Raw genomic sequence first — 16,951 nt, 5'->3', positions numbered from 1 at the left:
AGTGTCTCCCCGCCGAGTGGCCAGGGAGGGCTTAGGAGTTGGGGGGACTGAGCCCAGGGTGCACAAGCGCTGGAGTCACTGCCAACAGCCCGTGTGGGGAGTTGGCAGAGGGTCCCTGGGCCCTGACTGCACCCGCCTGGCCTGTGGTGGTCATGCTGATGGGCCCAGGGCCTAAAAATAGCTTGGCCACTAAGCTTGACTTTTGGCCAAATGCTCCCTGGGAGGCAGGCACTTCCTGCCTCCTCATTCCTTGCCTGGTCTCCAGTGTCCTTGGAGCAGCTGTAGGGTAAGTGGGGGGTGTCTCTCCCAGCTGCTTGGTGAGAGGAGACTCCACCTGGTCTGCACCGCCAGGGAGAAGAATAATGACTGCAGCAGTAATAAAGGGGCACCACTGCCCTGCTGCTCTAACCCTAATTCTTAGTTCAGTGTTTGCAGGCATGACCAAGTTAGAGTAAGGGTCCCTAGTTGCCCCCTTGGAATTCTTTCAGTGAGGATTGAGTTCTCCCCACTGTCTTCTCGATAAGCCCCACCCTGCTCCCCCCGTCTCACCACCCCATCCTTCCCAGGACCTGCTGAAGCACACACCTGTGGACCACCCAGACTACCCGCTGCTACAGGATGCCCTCCGCATCTCCCAGAACTTCCTGTCCAGCATCAATGAGGACATCGACCCCCGCCGGACTGCAGTCACAACCCCCAAGGGGGAGGTGAGCTCAGGACCCAGTGGGGCTTGGCCCCCAGGGTGAGGAGGGTGCCCGGCACCAGCTCGCCCATTCCTGCTCTCCTGCTCACGTGGGCACCACCGCCCAATGCCTGGTGGCTCTCCAACCCTGACCCCGCCCCCCAGTCCCAGCCAAGGACAGGCCTTCAGGTCCTGGGCCAACAGCTTAAAGTCCAGCATCTCATTATTCTTCATAATGGTCCACGGAGGCAGATGAGGAAACTGGGGCCTGGCGAGTCTCTCCAGATCTCCCACACAAGGTCTCTTGGCTATCAGTGTCGGAACTGGATCCTTTAGCTCGGGGTCCCTGACCTCTGGGCTGTGGACTGGTACCTCCTATCAGATCAGCAGCATCATTGGACTAGAAATAAAGAGCACAGTAAATGTAACGTGCCTGAATCATCCCGAAACCATCCCCCTCACCCTCGGTTTGTGGAAAGTTGTCTTCCACGAAATCAGTCCCTGGTGCCAAAAAGATTGGGGACCACAGCTATAGCTGGGGTGTTCTCTCAGCAAGCCTCAGGCACTGACCCCCACACCAGGGCTCTGTATGTCTTGTTCTTGAATGCAACTGCCTCCTCTGGGCAGCGTGATGTCCTCAGGGTCCCCTGGAAGATAATGGCTCAGGCTGAGGGAGCTTGGAGAGTCAGGGAGAGGTGGCTGAAGCTGCCAGGTGACTGAACTGTCCCAGGTGGGTGGCTGGATGTGGCTAAAAAAGTTCCCTGGGGCCCTTTTTGCTGGAGGAGTGGGGGGTGCCTCAGTGAGAAGAAGCAATTTGAAGAATCAGAGGGACAGTTAGCCGTGTGGGTCAGCAGCCTGACCCACATATGGAGCTTCCTGTCCAGAAGAGGTAATTAAGTGGCGTTCAGGAGTGAAGGCTGGCTGCCTTTCTGCTCCTTTGTAGTGTGTATGAGGTTCCAGTGTCTCCTGGGGAGGGAAGTAACGAGGGACAGGTTCTGGGGATTGGCTGATGGGACCAGCGTGCTGTCCCTGTATGCAGCTCCCAGCCCCGGTTTGCAGACCCTGGAATGTCACCGGCTAGTTTGACTCTGGGGATGTCTGAGAGATCTCCAGAGGCCCTCGAGCACGACCAGTTTGGGATCGTTTTAATAGTGTGCTCTCTACATGCTCACCTACATACATAGCATATATAGGTCACACAGAGAAGCCTGAGACAGACTGTGACAGCCCCACAGAGGCTCACTGGCTCAGGGTGGTGGGGAGGAGGCTCTGGAAGTTATGCGCAGAGCAAAGTGCTCCAGACCAGCCAAAGCCCAGGGTAGAGACAGCTGCAGGATCCCCAGGACACTACGACAGCCCCGCGGAGGGAAGGCCAGGGGTCCCCATCCAGCCGCCTGAGGGGAGTTTCAGAAGCCGCTCAGAGGCCATGTAAACAGGCCTGAGTGGTTCTGCAGGTGAAGCTCAGCTGAAACGAGATCAACATCTTAGGCAGAGTTGAGGTGTTTCTGGGGTGGAGGTGGGTGGGGTGTTTATGGCCCAGGGTGGGTCCATCCAGGGGTGAGCTGCTGAGGGCTACAGAGAAATGGAAAGCTACCGCTTGTGGATCATATATTCCATGCCAGGCACTGTACTGACTGTTCTACGCATACCATGACTCCTATGCTATGGGGGCCAATGTCATTATCTCCGTTTTACAGATGCTAGGACTGAGGCTCAGAGAAGTCGGGGAACTTACCCCCAAGATCTCAGCCAGGAAGTGGCAGAGTCTGGATTCAAGCCCGTGTTAGATTAGGTGTTAGGTATGAGCTCGGTCATGTCCGACTCCGCAACCCTATGGACTGTAGCCTGCCAGGTTCCTCTGTCCATGGAATTTTCCAGGCAAGAATACTAGAGCTGGTTGCCATTTCCCACTCCAGAGGATCTTCCTGACCCAGGGATCAAACCTGCATCTTTTGCGTCTCCTGCACTGGCAGGTGGATTCTTTACCATTGCACCACCTGGGAATCCCCAAGCCTGTGTGCCTGACCCCAAAGCCAGTGCTGCTAACCACCAGGCCCTAGGGTCCCTCCCTGGAGCCCCACCCCCACCCCCACAGCTGGATGGGTGCAGGCTGGGCCCTGGGCTGACTCCCCCTGAGCAGGCGGGGGTGGGTGTGCCATCTCTCTCAGACGCGGCAACTGGTGAAGGACGGCTTCCTAGTGGAAGTGTCGGAGGGCTCCCGGAAGCTGCGGCACGTCTTCCTCTTCACCGACGTCCTCCTGTGCGCCAAGCTAAAGAAGACATCAGCGGGGTGAGTGTGCAGGAGGGTTGGTGGGCAGGGGGAACTAGACCCCGCCCCCTGGAGAAGCCCGTCAGCAGCCTGGGGCTATCTGCATTTTTTTCCCCCTTTTGAAAAACGTATTAATTAATTTTATTTTACTTCATAGCCTTTTTCTAAAAATAAATCATGGTTTTAATTATAAATATAATACAACCAAATTGCAGGGAAATAAACCCTGTCGCATCAGTCTCCTGCTGATATATTTCCTTCCAGTTTTTTTTAAATGTTCTTATTTTTTTCATATACTTGTAATCAGAGTGAATACCCAATTTGGGGCTCTGCTTTTTCCATTTCACGTCATAAGCATTTTCCCTGTTGCTGCCTAATCTTCATAATCATCATTTTACTTCCCTGCATGGTGTTACAAGTGGATATGCCATAATTTACTTAAGCATTCTCCTTTTATTAGATAGCTCTAAATTTTTGCTAACTGCAATTCAGTGAATATTCATTAAATCTGATTGTACCATTTATTGAGTGCTTGTGCCAGGCCAGGTGCCATGACAAATGCTTTGAATATATTATTTCTAATCTCCCCAGTGACTTCATAAAGTAGGTATTATTATCCCCATCTCACAGATGAGAAAAAAGGCTTAGAAAAGTGAAATAAGTTGCCCAAGGTCATAGAACTAAAGTAGAGGAGACAGGATTTGAACCTTAATCTGACTTGAAAGCTGCTTTTGAGCTCCATCGCTGTACCCAGTGACTAAAGTGTCTCTGTCACAAGCAGAAAAGGTTCTTCCATATATATCCTTAGGTCTTCCACCTTTATTTTCTTACCACCTATGGTGTGCTGAGGGAGGCAAGCCACAAGCTTAATATTGCAGGGAGGTACAAAACCAAGTCCTGGGGAAAGTGAGAGGAGACGTTATTATGAGTTTCAGTAGAGGGGATGACGTTTGAGACGATTCTAAAGTAAAGGTGACAGTCGTAAGCATACATACCTCTGCCTTAAGTCCTTTGCCCAAGGCAGACATTACTAGTGGACCACAGCACTATTTCTCATTGGACTTGGATGTGTTATTATAATCCTCAACTCATTATCCCATGTGACTTCTGTTGATAAAAGGTGGCATTCAAAACTACATCTGTATTGTATCTCTAGCTAAGAAGATAAAAGAATGTAAGTTATGTATAGAGAAGCTGGAAGGGAAGGAAGAGTTGGATGGGGAACAGGAGAGACCACTCTTGCTGAGACACTAGAGGTTTGGGCTGCTTAAGAATGTCAGTCGTCCTGGGCCAGAAGAATGGCAGGCCCGAGGTCCAGAGCCCTTAACGCTGCCTGACCCTGCTGCTGCTGCTGCTGCTGCTGCTGCTGCTAAGTCACATCATTCGTGTCTGACTCTGTGTGACCCCAGAGACGGCAGCCCACCAGGCTCCCCTGTCCCTGGGATTCTCCAGGCAAGAACACTGGAGTGGGTTGCCATTGCCTGACCCTAGAGCCTGACTATCATTAATCCACGAATGTTTCCTGATCAGGCTCCTCAGGGCAGGGATCATTCTTGCCTGTGACGAGTTCTCAGTCAATCCCTCTCGGGTGGTTTTCGGTTCCAGCGATTCAGGCCTGAAGATCCAGTTCCTCTGTGGCTCACATCTCCCTCTGACCTGTTTGCAGGAAGCACCAGCAATATGACTGCAAATGGTACATCCCCCTGGCTGACCTAGTGTTTCCATCCCCTGAGGAGTCTGAAGCCAGTCCCCAGGTGCACCCTTTCCCAGACCACGAGCTGGAAGACATGAAAATGAAGATCTCTGCCCTTAAGAGTGAAATCCAGAAGGAGGTAAGCAGAACCTGGCATCAGCTGAGGCTGAAAAGTTGGCCGTTTTCATTGTGGACCTTGGAATTGGGTGTGCCAGGGAAATGGAGGAAGGAGAAGTGATACAATTTGGGAGTCTGACAAGGGAGGCAGGATGTAAGAGAGGAAGGCCTTTCTTTACAATCTTCAAGATAACATGTCTGACCATGACAGACGAGCACTGGGCAGATAGAGGGCGGGCCACGGAGTCAGTGCTCAGAATTTAGTGGGGTTAGTTATGGGACGTTTCCTGGGGAACAGTGTATGCCAAACACTGCAAAAGCAAGAGAAGAAAAAGTCCTTCTTAAGGAAAAGCAGGATGTATGAGAAAGGAAGAGCCTGAGAGTCTCCTCAGAAATTGACGGATCGAGTAGGCAGATAAATAAACAGAGGTGGCCTTGAAGATCACTTGGTCTAAAAATGCACAGAAGCTTGTATCCTGATAGAGAACTGAGATTCTGTCAAACACACATGGAACATTTACAGATAATTTATCATGTATTAGGCTGCATTTTGTTGTTGTTCAGTTGCTAAGTTCATGTCCAACTCTTTGTGATCCCATCAGGAACTGCAACACACCTGGCTTCCCTGCCCTTCACTGTCTCCCTGAGTTTGCTCACATTCATGTCCATTGAATCAGTGATGCCATCCAACCATCACATCCTCTGTTTCCCCCTTCTCCTGCCCTCAGTTTTTCTCAGCACCAGGGTCTTTTCCAATGAGTTGGCTCTTCCGTCAGATGGCCAGAGTATTGGAACTTCAGCGTTCAGTCCTTCTAATGAATATTCAGGGTTGATTTCCTTTCAGGTGGACTGGTTTAGTCTCCTTGCAGTCCAAGGGACTCTCAAGAGTCTTCTCTGGCACCACAATTCAGAAGTGTCAGTTCTTTGGAATAGGAAATCTCAAGTTAAAAAAAAGTGTACTGGTCATGTTGACAAACTACACTAGAAATCAACAACTAGAATATAGTTAAATATATACCTGGGAAGTTAAGACTTTCCAGGTAAAGAGGAAATCAAAAGGGAAACTGCAGGTTATTTAGTCCTGAATGAAAATGAGAGCACTCCATATTAAAACCCAGGGGATGCAGCCAAAGTGCTCTAGAGGAAAATGTATGGCCTTAAATTCATTATATTTGAAAGCAGAGGCTAGAGGAAAACACCCAGAAGGAGCCTTCCCCAGGAATAGAAAGAAGAGCATGGCCGGGCTTGGTTAGTTGGCCTGGTCGCTCCTCTTCACCCATCCAGGCTTGGCTTAGGCCTCGAGTCCCCAGATGAGCCTTCCCCGTTGTCTCCCCACTGTTGGGGGTCTCGGTTGGGTGCCTGGCTTCCTGGTTCCTGGTGCTTTCCTCTTTGCTTGGCTTTATTGGCACTGAGTTGCTATTGCACACTCTGCCTTCTCTCTTCCCCACTAGAATTTCAGCTCCAGGGAGGGGAGTGTTTTCTTCAGTTCTGTGTGCTAATGCTCAGTTGCTAGGCTGCCAGGCTCCTCTGTCCATGGGACTCTCCAGGCAAGAATACTGGAGTGGGTTGCCATTTCCTCCTCCAGGGGGTCTTCCAGACCCAGGAATCCAACCAGCATCTCTTGCATCTCCTGCATTGGCAGGCACATGCTTTAGCACGGTGCCACTTGGGAAGTCCCCTGTGTCCTACTACTTAACATGTAATAAATAGGTGCTTTGTGAACAGTTGTTGAAAGACACATGACCAGATGGCTTCTAAGGATTCTTTCAACCCAGATATCTTTCTCTGAACAGAGGAGAGGAAAACCACAGTAGTAACCCAGGGATGTTTGGGTCATGGGAATGTCCTACCCTTGTGGCTTAGCTGGTAAAGAATCCTCCTGCAATGTGGGAGACCTGGGTTCGATCCCTGGGTTGGGAAGATCCCCTGGAGAAGCGAAAGGCTACCCGCTCCAGTATCCCGGCCTGGAGAATTCCATGGACTGTATAAGTCCATGGGGTTGCAAAGAATTGGACATGACTGAGCAGCTTTCACTTTAACACAGTGTCCTAGGACTGGGGTATACCTGCCCAGAGGGAGCCCCCTGACCAGCACAGGTGTCCTCCTAAACAGCCAGCCCACCCTGCCTCAGGGGAGCCTATTTCCTCAGTTGGGTCTGCCAGCATCTGCACATCAGGGGTATCCTGCATGCGTGTCCCTTACCCGGTCCTGGGAGCTGCAGGCTCTGGGCCCTCCGTCCTGCCCCAGCTGTGCAGACGTGGCCTTCTGCCTCACTGAATCCATGCTTACTGACTTATGCTGGCTGCAGGGCTGTGCCAGATGCTCACAGACCTCCTTATCCAGTGGAGAAGGCACACATTCTTCTGTGTGACCACAGCATGTGACACAGCGTGATGAGAGTCACTGGGGACGCACGGTGTTCTCTGAGTCACAGAAGCAGCAGCAATGTATTCTGTTAATAATAGTTTTAAGCCTAATTTTTCCCCTAATCCCCAGTGTCACACTGACTTATTATAACAAGAAATACAATACCAAAGTGTGTAGAATAGAACTTCTTACTGTCCCCCCCATCATTCCTAGTTTGAGATATATTCTTCTAGATGCTCCTGTGTTCACACGTGTGTGTCTGTGTATTTTTTAATGAGATTAGACTACATGTGCCATCTTGCAATTTCATCCGTCAGATCCTTTTTCACAACTGCATCCTGTTGTCACTCGAAAGCACAACAACATATTTGGGTCTTTAGATGGTTTCTCGTTCTTTCCTCGGCACTTCTACTTCTTTCCGGTAGATCCGCTACCAGTGGGCTGTCTGGGGCAAAGGGCTTGCGCGTTTCATCGCCAGGTTTACGTCGGCAGAGTTTGCATCCGATCATGTTCCCTCCAGCAGTGTGTCATCTCTGTTCCCCCACGGTGTCACAGCACTGGCTATGAGCAGTTGTCACAATTCTGCCAGTCTAGTGGGTTAAAAAAAAAAAAAAGCGGAGATGAATTCTAGCTGTAGAGCTTGAGGATGGCATTGGTACTGAGATGTGAAGCATAATAGTGGTTCATAAAAGGGAAGGGATCCTTTATACGAAACAGACTGGAAGAACTGGAGACAGCTGAGACGGGAAGCAGCTTGTTAGAGAACAGGGAATAATAGTGTGAGCTTGGGGTGGAAGATGCAGGGGACATGTGGCAGGCGTGGAAGCTAGAACCCAGCCCTGGGGAGGCCCCATGGGGCCAGAGGGAGTCGGGGCTTTCTGCTGAAAGGTGCTGCTGCTTTTAAGCAGGGCGTCTCGGTGGTACCCAGAATTTAATTTATGGAGATGACTGAGTGATAGCCCAGAGATGTTGATGCCACTGGAAGATTTTTATTCCTTACATTTATTTTATTACTTATAGTTTCCAGGAGTAGGTGGCATGCCACACCATGCAGGACTATGTGGGAAAGCATGGGGTTTGGTCAAAAGACAGAAGGAGGGACTTCCCTGGGGGTCCAGTGGTTAAAACTCCATGCTTCCAACACAGGGGTACAGGTTCCATCCCTGGTCTGGGAACTAAGATCCCACATGCCATGCTGCGTGGGCAAAAAAAAAAAAAAAAGGCAGAAGGAGCATGGCACGTGCATGGCCCAGAGCCTAGACTGTGTTTTCCACAAGAAACAGCTTAGGACTGGCAAATCTGAGTAAGTCAGCAGGCTCTGGGCTAGAGTGGTGGTATCTAGTTGCCCTTGGTCACTTAGGGCAGAAGAAATCCTGGCTTGTGTTAAAGGAAAGGGTGAGGGGTGTGGACTGCAGACTGACTGGTTTGCGCATGAAAGATGTACTCGCAGGGAAGTCATTTACTGGCCTAGGAATTAGCGTGTCCTGCGAGGAGCATTTTTTTCTGTGGCTGACTGGCCCTCCCAAGACATCCAATTGTCATAAAATATAGAAAAAGAATGACTATACAGAGGATTGCTGTATGTAGGGCTACAGGGTGACAAGTGGAGTCCGAGTGCAAGGAGAACCGCCTGTGCCCTCTGTCCCCTGCAGAAAGCCAACAAAGGACAGAGCCGGGCCATCGAACGCCTGAAGAAGAAGATGTTTGAGAACGAGTTCTTACTGCTGCTCAATTCCCCCACAATCCCGTTTCGGATCCACAATCGGAATGGAAAGGTCAGGAAGGACGGGGATAGGACAGACAGCCCCCTTCCTCCAGGGCTGCCCACTCGCTATGGCTCCAGGCCCTGAACCAGACCTGTGGAAATCAGGGTTTCAGGTCCCCCCCCCAACCCCCATTCCCAACAAGGCTGCCATGGCTCCTGCCCTGGACTGCCTCTCCCCACTCGTGGAGAGCCAGTGCCCTCTGCTGGCCATCACTGGCACTGCCACTCCCATCACCAGGCTTCTAGGGGGAAGGCCTTCCTCCCACCTGACTTCTTCTGCAAGCGTAAGGGTGCCTGGGTACAAAGGAGCTTTATTAGGGGCCCCAGGATCCAAAAATGTTCTCGGCCTGACTGTGGTCATTCTAGTGAATTCTCATCTCCTCTCTTCAGAGCTACCTGTTCCTACTGTCCTCAGACTATGAGAGGTCAGAGTGGAGAGAAGCAATCCAGAAGCTACAGAAGAAAGGTAACGCCCCACCTCTGCTCTACGTTGCCCTGCTGGTGTCCATGGCAAGAGAGGGCCTTCTGCATTTCCAAGCACTTCGATGTCCACTGGCTCCTCTTTAGCCCTCCTAGTTACTCTGTAAAATGCCAGGGCAGGTGGTTCTTAACTGATGTTACTGATCAGTTGAGATCCAAAGAATGTAGGTGATTTGCTTAAGAATGTAGTGAATTGTCAGCAGGACTGGACCCAGAGCCCAGAGTTGCTGTCTGTCTGTCTGTCATGTGCATAATTCATGAACCTCTCCAGTTAGACCCTGCGCTTCTTACCCCTCCCGCAGCACCCCTGACTCTCCCCAGCTGAGTGTCTACTCCCCCTTCCAATGACCAACGCTGCCCTTAGAGCTAATCTTTCTTTCCTGCAGTAGCCCTCAAAGAAGAGCAGTGGGTCCTAGTGGACCTGTGACGACATTCTGCTCTCTCTTGGCTCCTCCTACAGATCTTCAGGCCTTTGTCCTGAGCTCGGTGGAACTCCAGGTGCTCACAGGATCCTGTTTCAAACTTAGGACTGTACACAACATTCCTGTCACCAGCAATAAAGACGGTAAGATCTGGAATCCGAGGTTGCTCAATCAGCGGGTCCAAGCCCCCGGGGTATTGCCAGGGCCTTCTACAAACACCTAGCCAGTCACTTGGCTATCAGTAGCTGACCTCTGCTCCGCTGGGCTGGGAAGACTCAGTTGCCAGATACACAGGGAGTTTGAACAGATGTTTTTCTCTGCTGAGTCCCTGGATGGCGCCCAACTCCTCCCTGGAGACCTCTGGCTGAAGACAAGAATCTGGTGTCCTGGTGCACTGGGACTGTGATGTTAATATGTTCATGGAAGCAGAAGGCTTAAGCCTGGGGCAGGGTGGTGGTGGAGTGCAAGGTTAGGTGGGTTAGAGTAGTGTGTGAGAAATAAGGCTGGACCCACTGTTTGGCACAGAGTGACTTATGTTGGTTAATTTCCACTTTGGAAGGCAAGACTGAGGAGGGCAGCAGTGGGATAGGCAGAATTCATAGGAGGAGGGAAAGTGCCCCCAGGGATCGGGACTTCCCGGCCCAGGAGGAAGGTGTAGACTGGCCGCCCAGGCAGAGTTGGGGGTGTGCATCAGCTCGCACTCCAGGGAGCAATGGACTGTGGACGCTTCTTCCTCTGGCCACCAGGTGGTGGTGTCGGACCAAGGCGCAGACTTGCTCCCATCCTTTGTGTAACCAACCAGCCAGGGGGGAGGCCTGGGAGGAAGCAGGCCTCTCATCACCCTCTTCCTTGGGGGGCTTTTCTCTCTTGCAGACGACGAGTCTCCAGGGCTCTATGGCTTCCTCCATGTCATCGTCCATTCTGCCAAGGGGTTTAAGCAGTCAGCCAGTAAGTACCCATGACCGCCTGCCCCAGGAAGAGGCTTCGTTGTTCTTCCTTTCACAGAAAGTCCCTGTGGACGCATTGCGTGGGGCCTCCCACCTGCTCTGCCTTGGTCTGCCCAGGCTGGGGCCCTGCCAGCTGCTTTGAGGTGTGGGGCATTCCCCCAAAGGCCAAGAGCTAGCTCCTCTTGGCAGGGGTTCATCCCTGCTCTGTCTCCAAAGTCTGCTCTGCCCTAAGCCCTTCTCTCCCCAGGTATTAGAAATATGGGGCTCCAATCTCACATCTGCAGATCACAAGCTGTGTGACCTTGGGCAAATCTCTTAACCTCTCTGAGCCTTCTCTTTTTTCTAGAAAAAAGACAATCGTGCTTGTTAATAAATACTTACCCAAGAGCCGGCTTAAACATGACATTTATGTGTAGGGCCAGCGCCCTGCTACCACACATTCTTTCTCCTTCTTTATCACCATCTGCTGTGTCCGTGCAGTTCTTAGTATTTTACAAGATACAGTTACATTTTTATCTAACTTTTCTCCCTGTAGGAATTTGTGAGTTAGATGGCTAATAGTTTCTTCCCATTTGCCAGATGAGAAAACTCAGTCACAGAGAAAGAAAAGGACTTAATATTATATAGGATCAGAAACCTGACTCCTCTCACTCCCTTCTCTTCCCCTCTGCCTCTCTTCTGCAGTGCACCACACAGAGGGTATGCCATTGACTTGCAAACAATCATTCAATTAACATTCTCTGTGACACCTGGATTCCCGCAGCAGCTCTGCCTCCCTTCTCCATGTTCCCATCACCCTGGGGCAGCACCTGTCATACTTTTTTGCCAGTTAAAATGTGCTTCATGCACTGTGAGTTCTGAGAGGACAGGAGCCACGTCTCCTTCATCGCTGAATGAACAGGAGCTCAAAATGCTGAACGAAGTAGTTTATTTCCAGACACCTGTTGTGCTGCTGGGTCCCTTACTAGGTGCTAGAGAAAATGCAGATATGGCCAGTGAACTGACAGTGGTTGGCACATTCAGAACTTTTTCGGGTGCGTTATCTGCTCTGAGCCTCCTGGCACCCTTTCTAGGTCGCTGATGCCATTCCCACTTGTCACACAAAGAAGCTGAGGCCAGAAAGCTCCAGGGACTTTCCTAGGGCGGCTCAGCAGGGCACACAGGTGATGGAGTTGAATCCATGCCTTCTGACACCAAGGCCCACGCTTTCCCCTCTAGAGCAGCGTTTCTCTCATTGTGGCCAGGACCCCCTCATGCATCGCTCGGGCTGTGCTGGTGGAACAGCACCAGCTTCCTGGATGCCCCCAGACCCACAGAATCTGCTGATGGGGGCATTGCCTGGGAATATTCCTGATCAGTCAGCTCCATGGGGCTGTTCCACATACCAAGTCTGCAGCCCACTGAGCTGGACAGGGGCCCTCATGTCTCCATGGTGACCAGATGTCTCCCCCTTCCTGTCTCTCTGCCTCCTGTCAGCTGGGATGGGCCTCAGGAGCAGGCCCATTAGGGTGGGGCGTCCCACTCCCCCAGAGCAGGGGTCCGACCTCTCAGACTGGGTTGGGGCGCTCAGACATGGGGTGAGTTACGGCTCCAGAGTCACCCCTCGCTTCCAGTCAGTCCTCACCTCCTCCCTCCGCCAGCTCCCTGACCCGCTTGGACATTCCTTCTGACTCAGGCTTTGTGAATCTTCAGCCACAGCTGCTTGTCCTAGTAAACTGATCAGGTCCGCACAGTCCGGCCTGGCCTGCAGGCACCATCGTCTTGCCCGATCTCCAGAGGAGAGCAGTCAGGCACAGAGAGGATTTGCGCAGAGCTAGGATTTGACCCAGACAGGCCAACTCCAAAGCCCTCCCTTTTATCCCAGAACTAGTCCCTGATGGGGGATTCCCTCACAGGGAAGCCAGTGAAGGGACACTCCATACCCATCCATCTCTCAGCTGCCCAGACGCGTGCTCTGCTCTGATGGGGGCCCTTTAGGCCTTCTGCTTCATTCGCCTGTTCACCTGCACCCTAGTCAGATACCTGGTTACATCCAGTCTCCATCATACACAGTGAGGGACAACTCTCCCCAGTCTTAGCTCTGCAGGAGAGTCCTGACGGAGAACAGCCCAGCTGGGTAGCTCCTGGGGCCTGGGAGGGGCATGTACATCCACCCTCTGACCTCCGCCCCCTGCCCCTGATTCACACTAGAGGACTGGCTGTGGTTCCCCAAAGTCACCCCCCAGCACACACCATTACCCTGGGAAACAACCTAGGCAGTGCCCAGGGAGGGGCAGGCTGTGGGGCCTGAGGCTGGGTGGGCATGTGTGGATTTGCAGAGCTCCCGTGGAGACCCTGGGAAGACTGATGGGTGATCCCCCTTCCCTCCTGGGTTCCTGAGCCGCGGGCCTCATTCGGTGTCTCTGCCTGTCCCCACAGACCTGTACTGTACGCTGGAGGTGGATTCCTTTGGCTACTTTGTCAGCAAAGCCAAAACCAGGGTGTTCCGGGACACAACAGAGCCCAAGTGGGACGAGGTGAGTGGTCCCTGCAGGGACCCCAGGCTCATCCCCCACCATGCCCACCCTGCTCTCAGTGCTCTTGTCCTATCGTCTGGGGATGGCCAAGCCTGCTGCTGGGCCAGCTCCATCCCTCTGACCCCTCTGTCCTCCCCTCCCTGCTCATCTGGCTTCTGATCGTGGGTTTGTGTCTAGACACAGGGTTATAGTTTGGGGTCTCCCATCCAAGTACTAATCAGGCCTGACCCTGCTTAGCTTCCAAGATCAGACGAGATATGATGCGTACAGTTCAGGTTCTGTACTCCCCTTCCTCATTGATTCCCAGGCCTCCGGAGCTCCAGGGAATGAGGAAGCTGCTCCAGACCTCACGATGTGGTCCTCACGGGCCCGCCTCACCCCCTCTCACTCTTGCAAAGGTGGGGCCCACCCCTGCTGGGAGCCCAGGTCAGCTGCAGGCGTTCAGCATCCTGTCTCATCTTTCCCCAGGAGTTCGAGATTGAGCTGGAGGGCTCTCAGTCCCTAAGGATCCTGTGCTACGAGAAGTGCTATGACAAGACCAAGGTCAACAAGGACAACAACGAGATTGTGGATAAGATCATGGGCAAAGGGCAGATTCAGGTGAGAGGCAGGCACAGCCAGGGCACCAAGGCAAGGGTGCCTGGGAGGCAGTGCCGGTTGGGAAGGTGTCCTTCTCTTCTACCTTCTCGGTCAAGGTGATTGGCCTTTGTGACTTGGGATCACAGCTATCTTGAGCAAAGTTCCCCGAGGTCGTCATTCTCCCCCTGCTGGAGATGGTGTCGTATTCTAGCCCCAGAGGCCTGTGTGTGCCTGGTTCCTTGGGCTTCCACATCTGGTGCACTTGGGTTATCCACACTCCTGCAGGGTAGCCTGGAAGGATGACAGTGCCATTGTTTACACATCCCATCTGTAGCCTTCTGATGGCTTTTTTCCAGAAATACTGTGTTAGGAAGGATTCTGAGGTTCTATTGTGAATGCCGTATTAGATTAGCACTGTCTGCCGTGGAAGGAGTGAGAGCCCAAGCATGTGCCGCTTTCCTGGAAGGGTTGAGGATGTAGCTGGGCTGCTAGGGGATGGCCTCTGACCCCACTGCAAGGTGTGCTGGGCTTGACTCGCCTGTGCCAGGAGTTTGTTGGCTTAGGGTGGGTCCTGCAGTCCAGGCAGGGGCAGGTCCTGAGTCCAGATGAGGTATATATGCGCCGCCCCAGCTTTGTTTCTTTGCCTTATAAATGTACGTAGGGAAAAGGGCTTTGTTTGCAGCCTGTGTTTTTGGAAATTCTGTTAAAGATGGTTGCTGATCACTTAACCTGTCAAGGGGATGTAGGCTTGGAGGCGTGACATTTGGTGTGGAGCCATCCACATTCCATCTGACACCTTATGTGGCCTTGTGCTTATCACACAAGTGGCCTGGTTTGGGTGTGGATTCTTTGACCGTGCAGTCAAGGGAATCCGTAACTGACACGCCTTGGGATTGAGCTGTGGGCGTTGGGTGCTCTGGGCTTCTTAGCAGCTTTGCCAGGTGTCCTCTGGGTGCGGGAGCTGAAGCTGAATGATGCTTTTTCCCAGGAAGCATTTGTTCTCTGATGTGCTGTTGAGGCCGCAGAGGTTGGTATCTGACTCTTGGCTGGGTGTCCTCAGTGGCAGTGTCCCCTTGGGGACTCGTGTGGTCCCCCTACCCTGTCTCAGGCGCCTGTGTTTGAACAAGGAAGATGGCACTAATTGGTGGGGGCCCGGCCATCTGCCTCATGACACCCCATGTTCCTGAGCATATCCCTTCTTAATGCTGGGGACCTGCACCTCACTCTTCAGCACCGTCGCCAGGGAGATGGTGCTGCCAGGCAACCAGGAGCTGGTCCTTCATTATTTAGGGAACAGGAGCTGATGTGAGCAAGCTCTAGATTTAGTCCTAGGAAGCAACTTCCTGCAGAATAAGGACTGGGAGCCCCATGTCCACGTCCCTGGGCTGCCCATCTGGCCCCAGGAGAGGCCCAGCCAAAAAGCATGACGGGTGTCCACACCCTCCAGGCCATTAGTGGCTATGGAATGGAAGGGTTAAAACGGTGTTCTGAACAGCCAGCTCAGGGAGCACCATGGACGCCGACCTCCAGGGCTCTGCAAACCCGGATTCCAGGGCTCGATGGCATCGTCCCCACCTGGACTCGCAGTCCTGTTGCTTCCCTCCCTCTCACTGCTGTCAGCTGCATGGGCCCCAGGGGAAACACACCATAAATCATTACATCTTGGAGACAGGAGCAGATGGAGGTTGTGGGGGAAGGGGAAGAAGCCAGGTTATGTTTGGCAAAGCCGAGACCGCAGTCTGGTAGGGAAAATGTTTCTGTGTTTAAGCTTCGAGGAATGTTAAACGCCTGGGAGTTGATATTAAAAGAAACACAAACCTTCCTGCTGCCAGCTGACCTGGGCCTATGAGCGGCCAGTTCAGAGCCAGCGTCCTCTGGAGGGCTTTGAAGTCGCCCAGCCCTCAGCCCCCGGAGGCCCAGCCTTTGGTCTTCAGCCATGGAGCCGTCTTGCCTGCCTTCTTCCTATGGATGGGGTGTGAGGGGGTGGCCTGTCCCCACCAGGGGTGCGCCGTACGTGTGAAGTCCACTCACCCTTCTGAGGATGCCCGGGCTGGGTTGGAGAGGCTACACTGAGCCATTTCCACGTGGCCAGGCCCCTCGGAGCCACAGAATGGTCTGTTCCCACAGCTCGCTCCCACCTCCCTTTCCCGCTGGTGTCCAAGGAAGGGAGTTGGCACCGGCCTCTGGCACTTGGTTCCGTGCCCCTTCAGCAGGCACTGAGGATGTTAGTGCCATCCTAGTGAGGTGGCCTCACAGTAGGGGCCGAGGCCTTGGGGCCATTCAGGTGGCCTGAAGGAAGGGCAGGGGGGAGAAGGTCCACCCCCTGTGGCCCCCACTTCTTCCTAAGGCCCTCCTCGCTCAGCCCATCCAGGGAACAGCCGGAGACCCCAGGCATTTCCTCCCAAGTGAGCCTCCCTCTCTGGTTGGCGGTGGGGGCAGGGACCCCAGAGCGGCAGGCTGGGGGCGAGGAAGGGGCGGCCTGTAGTGAAGGACAAACGGCAGCGCTAATCACCAGTGTGTGTGTCCAGCACTTGCACTCTTGGAGGCTTGTTTCCAAATGTTCTCATGTGGTCCTTGTAACAGCTCTTCCAGGAAAAGGACAGTCGCATCCGCCCCATTTACAGACAAGGACAGACAGTACGGCCCTGGCCTCTCCACTGGCAGTGCAGGAAAGGCCCCGCTCTCTATGCTGTGTCCCCGTGGGCCAGGGCCTTCATCAGGGAGTCCCCCAGCCTGGGTGAAGGGCACTGCGTGGCTCGTGGCCTGGGGAAGGAGCCGAGGTGACTTCCCCACCCCACATCCTGCTCTGGCCTCTGTGTGTGCCCAGTCATTCAGTCGTGTCCGACTCTTTGCGACCCACTCTGGGCTGTAGCCCTCCCGGCTCCTCTGTCCATGGGATTCTCCAGGCAAGAATACTGGAGTGGGTTGCCATTTCCTTCTCCAGGGGATCATCCCGACCCAGGGATCGAGCTCATGTCTCTAGGGCCTCCTGCATTGGCAAGTGGGTTCTTTACCACTGCGCCACCTGGGAAGCCCGCTCTGTGACACAGGATGAACAAAGGGCTTCCTTTGTCTGGAGTCCTCTTACCTCCCAGCAAGGGACGTTTATTGCTG

The 16,951-nt window shown here is 53.1% G+C and overlaps 1 protein-coding gene across 4 annotated transcripts in view; it reads left to right on the top strand.

The window, feature by feature from the left end:
- Positions 1 to 16,951, top strand: part of ABR (ABR activator of RhoGEF and GTPase) — a 194,515-nt gene that overhangs the window by 141,612 nt on the left and 35,952 nt on the right. For all 4 annotated transcript variants that reach the window (XM_040243817.1, XM_040243821.1, XM_040243818.1 and 1 more), the window contains 9 exons: positions 567 to 707; positions 2,851 to 2,972; positions 4,618 to 4,783; positions 8,781 to 8,903; positions 9,284 to 9,359; positions 9,834 to 9,938; positions 10,669 to 10,743; positions 13,161 to 13,258; positions 13,727 to 13,858. In XM_040243817.1, the coding sequence (XP_040099751.1) occupies positions 567 to 707; positions 2,851 to 2,972; positions 4,618 to 4,783; positions 8,781 to 8,903; positions 9,284 to 9,359; positions 9,834 to 9,938; positions 10,669 to 10,743; positions 13,161 to 13,258; positions 13,727 to 13,858 (1,038 nt within the window). The remainder of the gene's footprint in view (positions 1 to 566; positions 708 to 2,850; positions 2,973 to 4,617; positions 4,784 to 8,780; positions 8,904 to 9,283; positions 9,360 to 9,833; positions 9,939 to 10,668; positions 10,744 to 13,160; positions 13,259 to 13,726; positions 13,859 to 16,951) is intronic.

This window comes from Oryx dammah, unplaced genomic scaffold, assembly GCF_014754425.2.
Source record: "Oryx dammah isolate SB20612 unplaced genomic scaffold, SCBI_Odam_1.1 HiC_scaffold_8, whole genome shotgun sequence".
In the NCBI taxonomy this organism is placed as follows: Eukaryota; Metazoa; Chordata; class Mammalia; order Artiodactyla; family Bovidae; genus Oryx; species Oryx dammah.
Note: the sequence above shows the minus strand (reverse complement) of the source record. Positions and strands in the feature narration are given on the sequence as shown.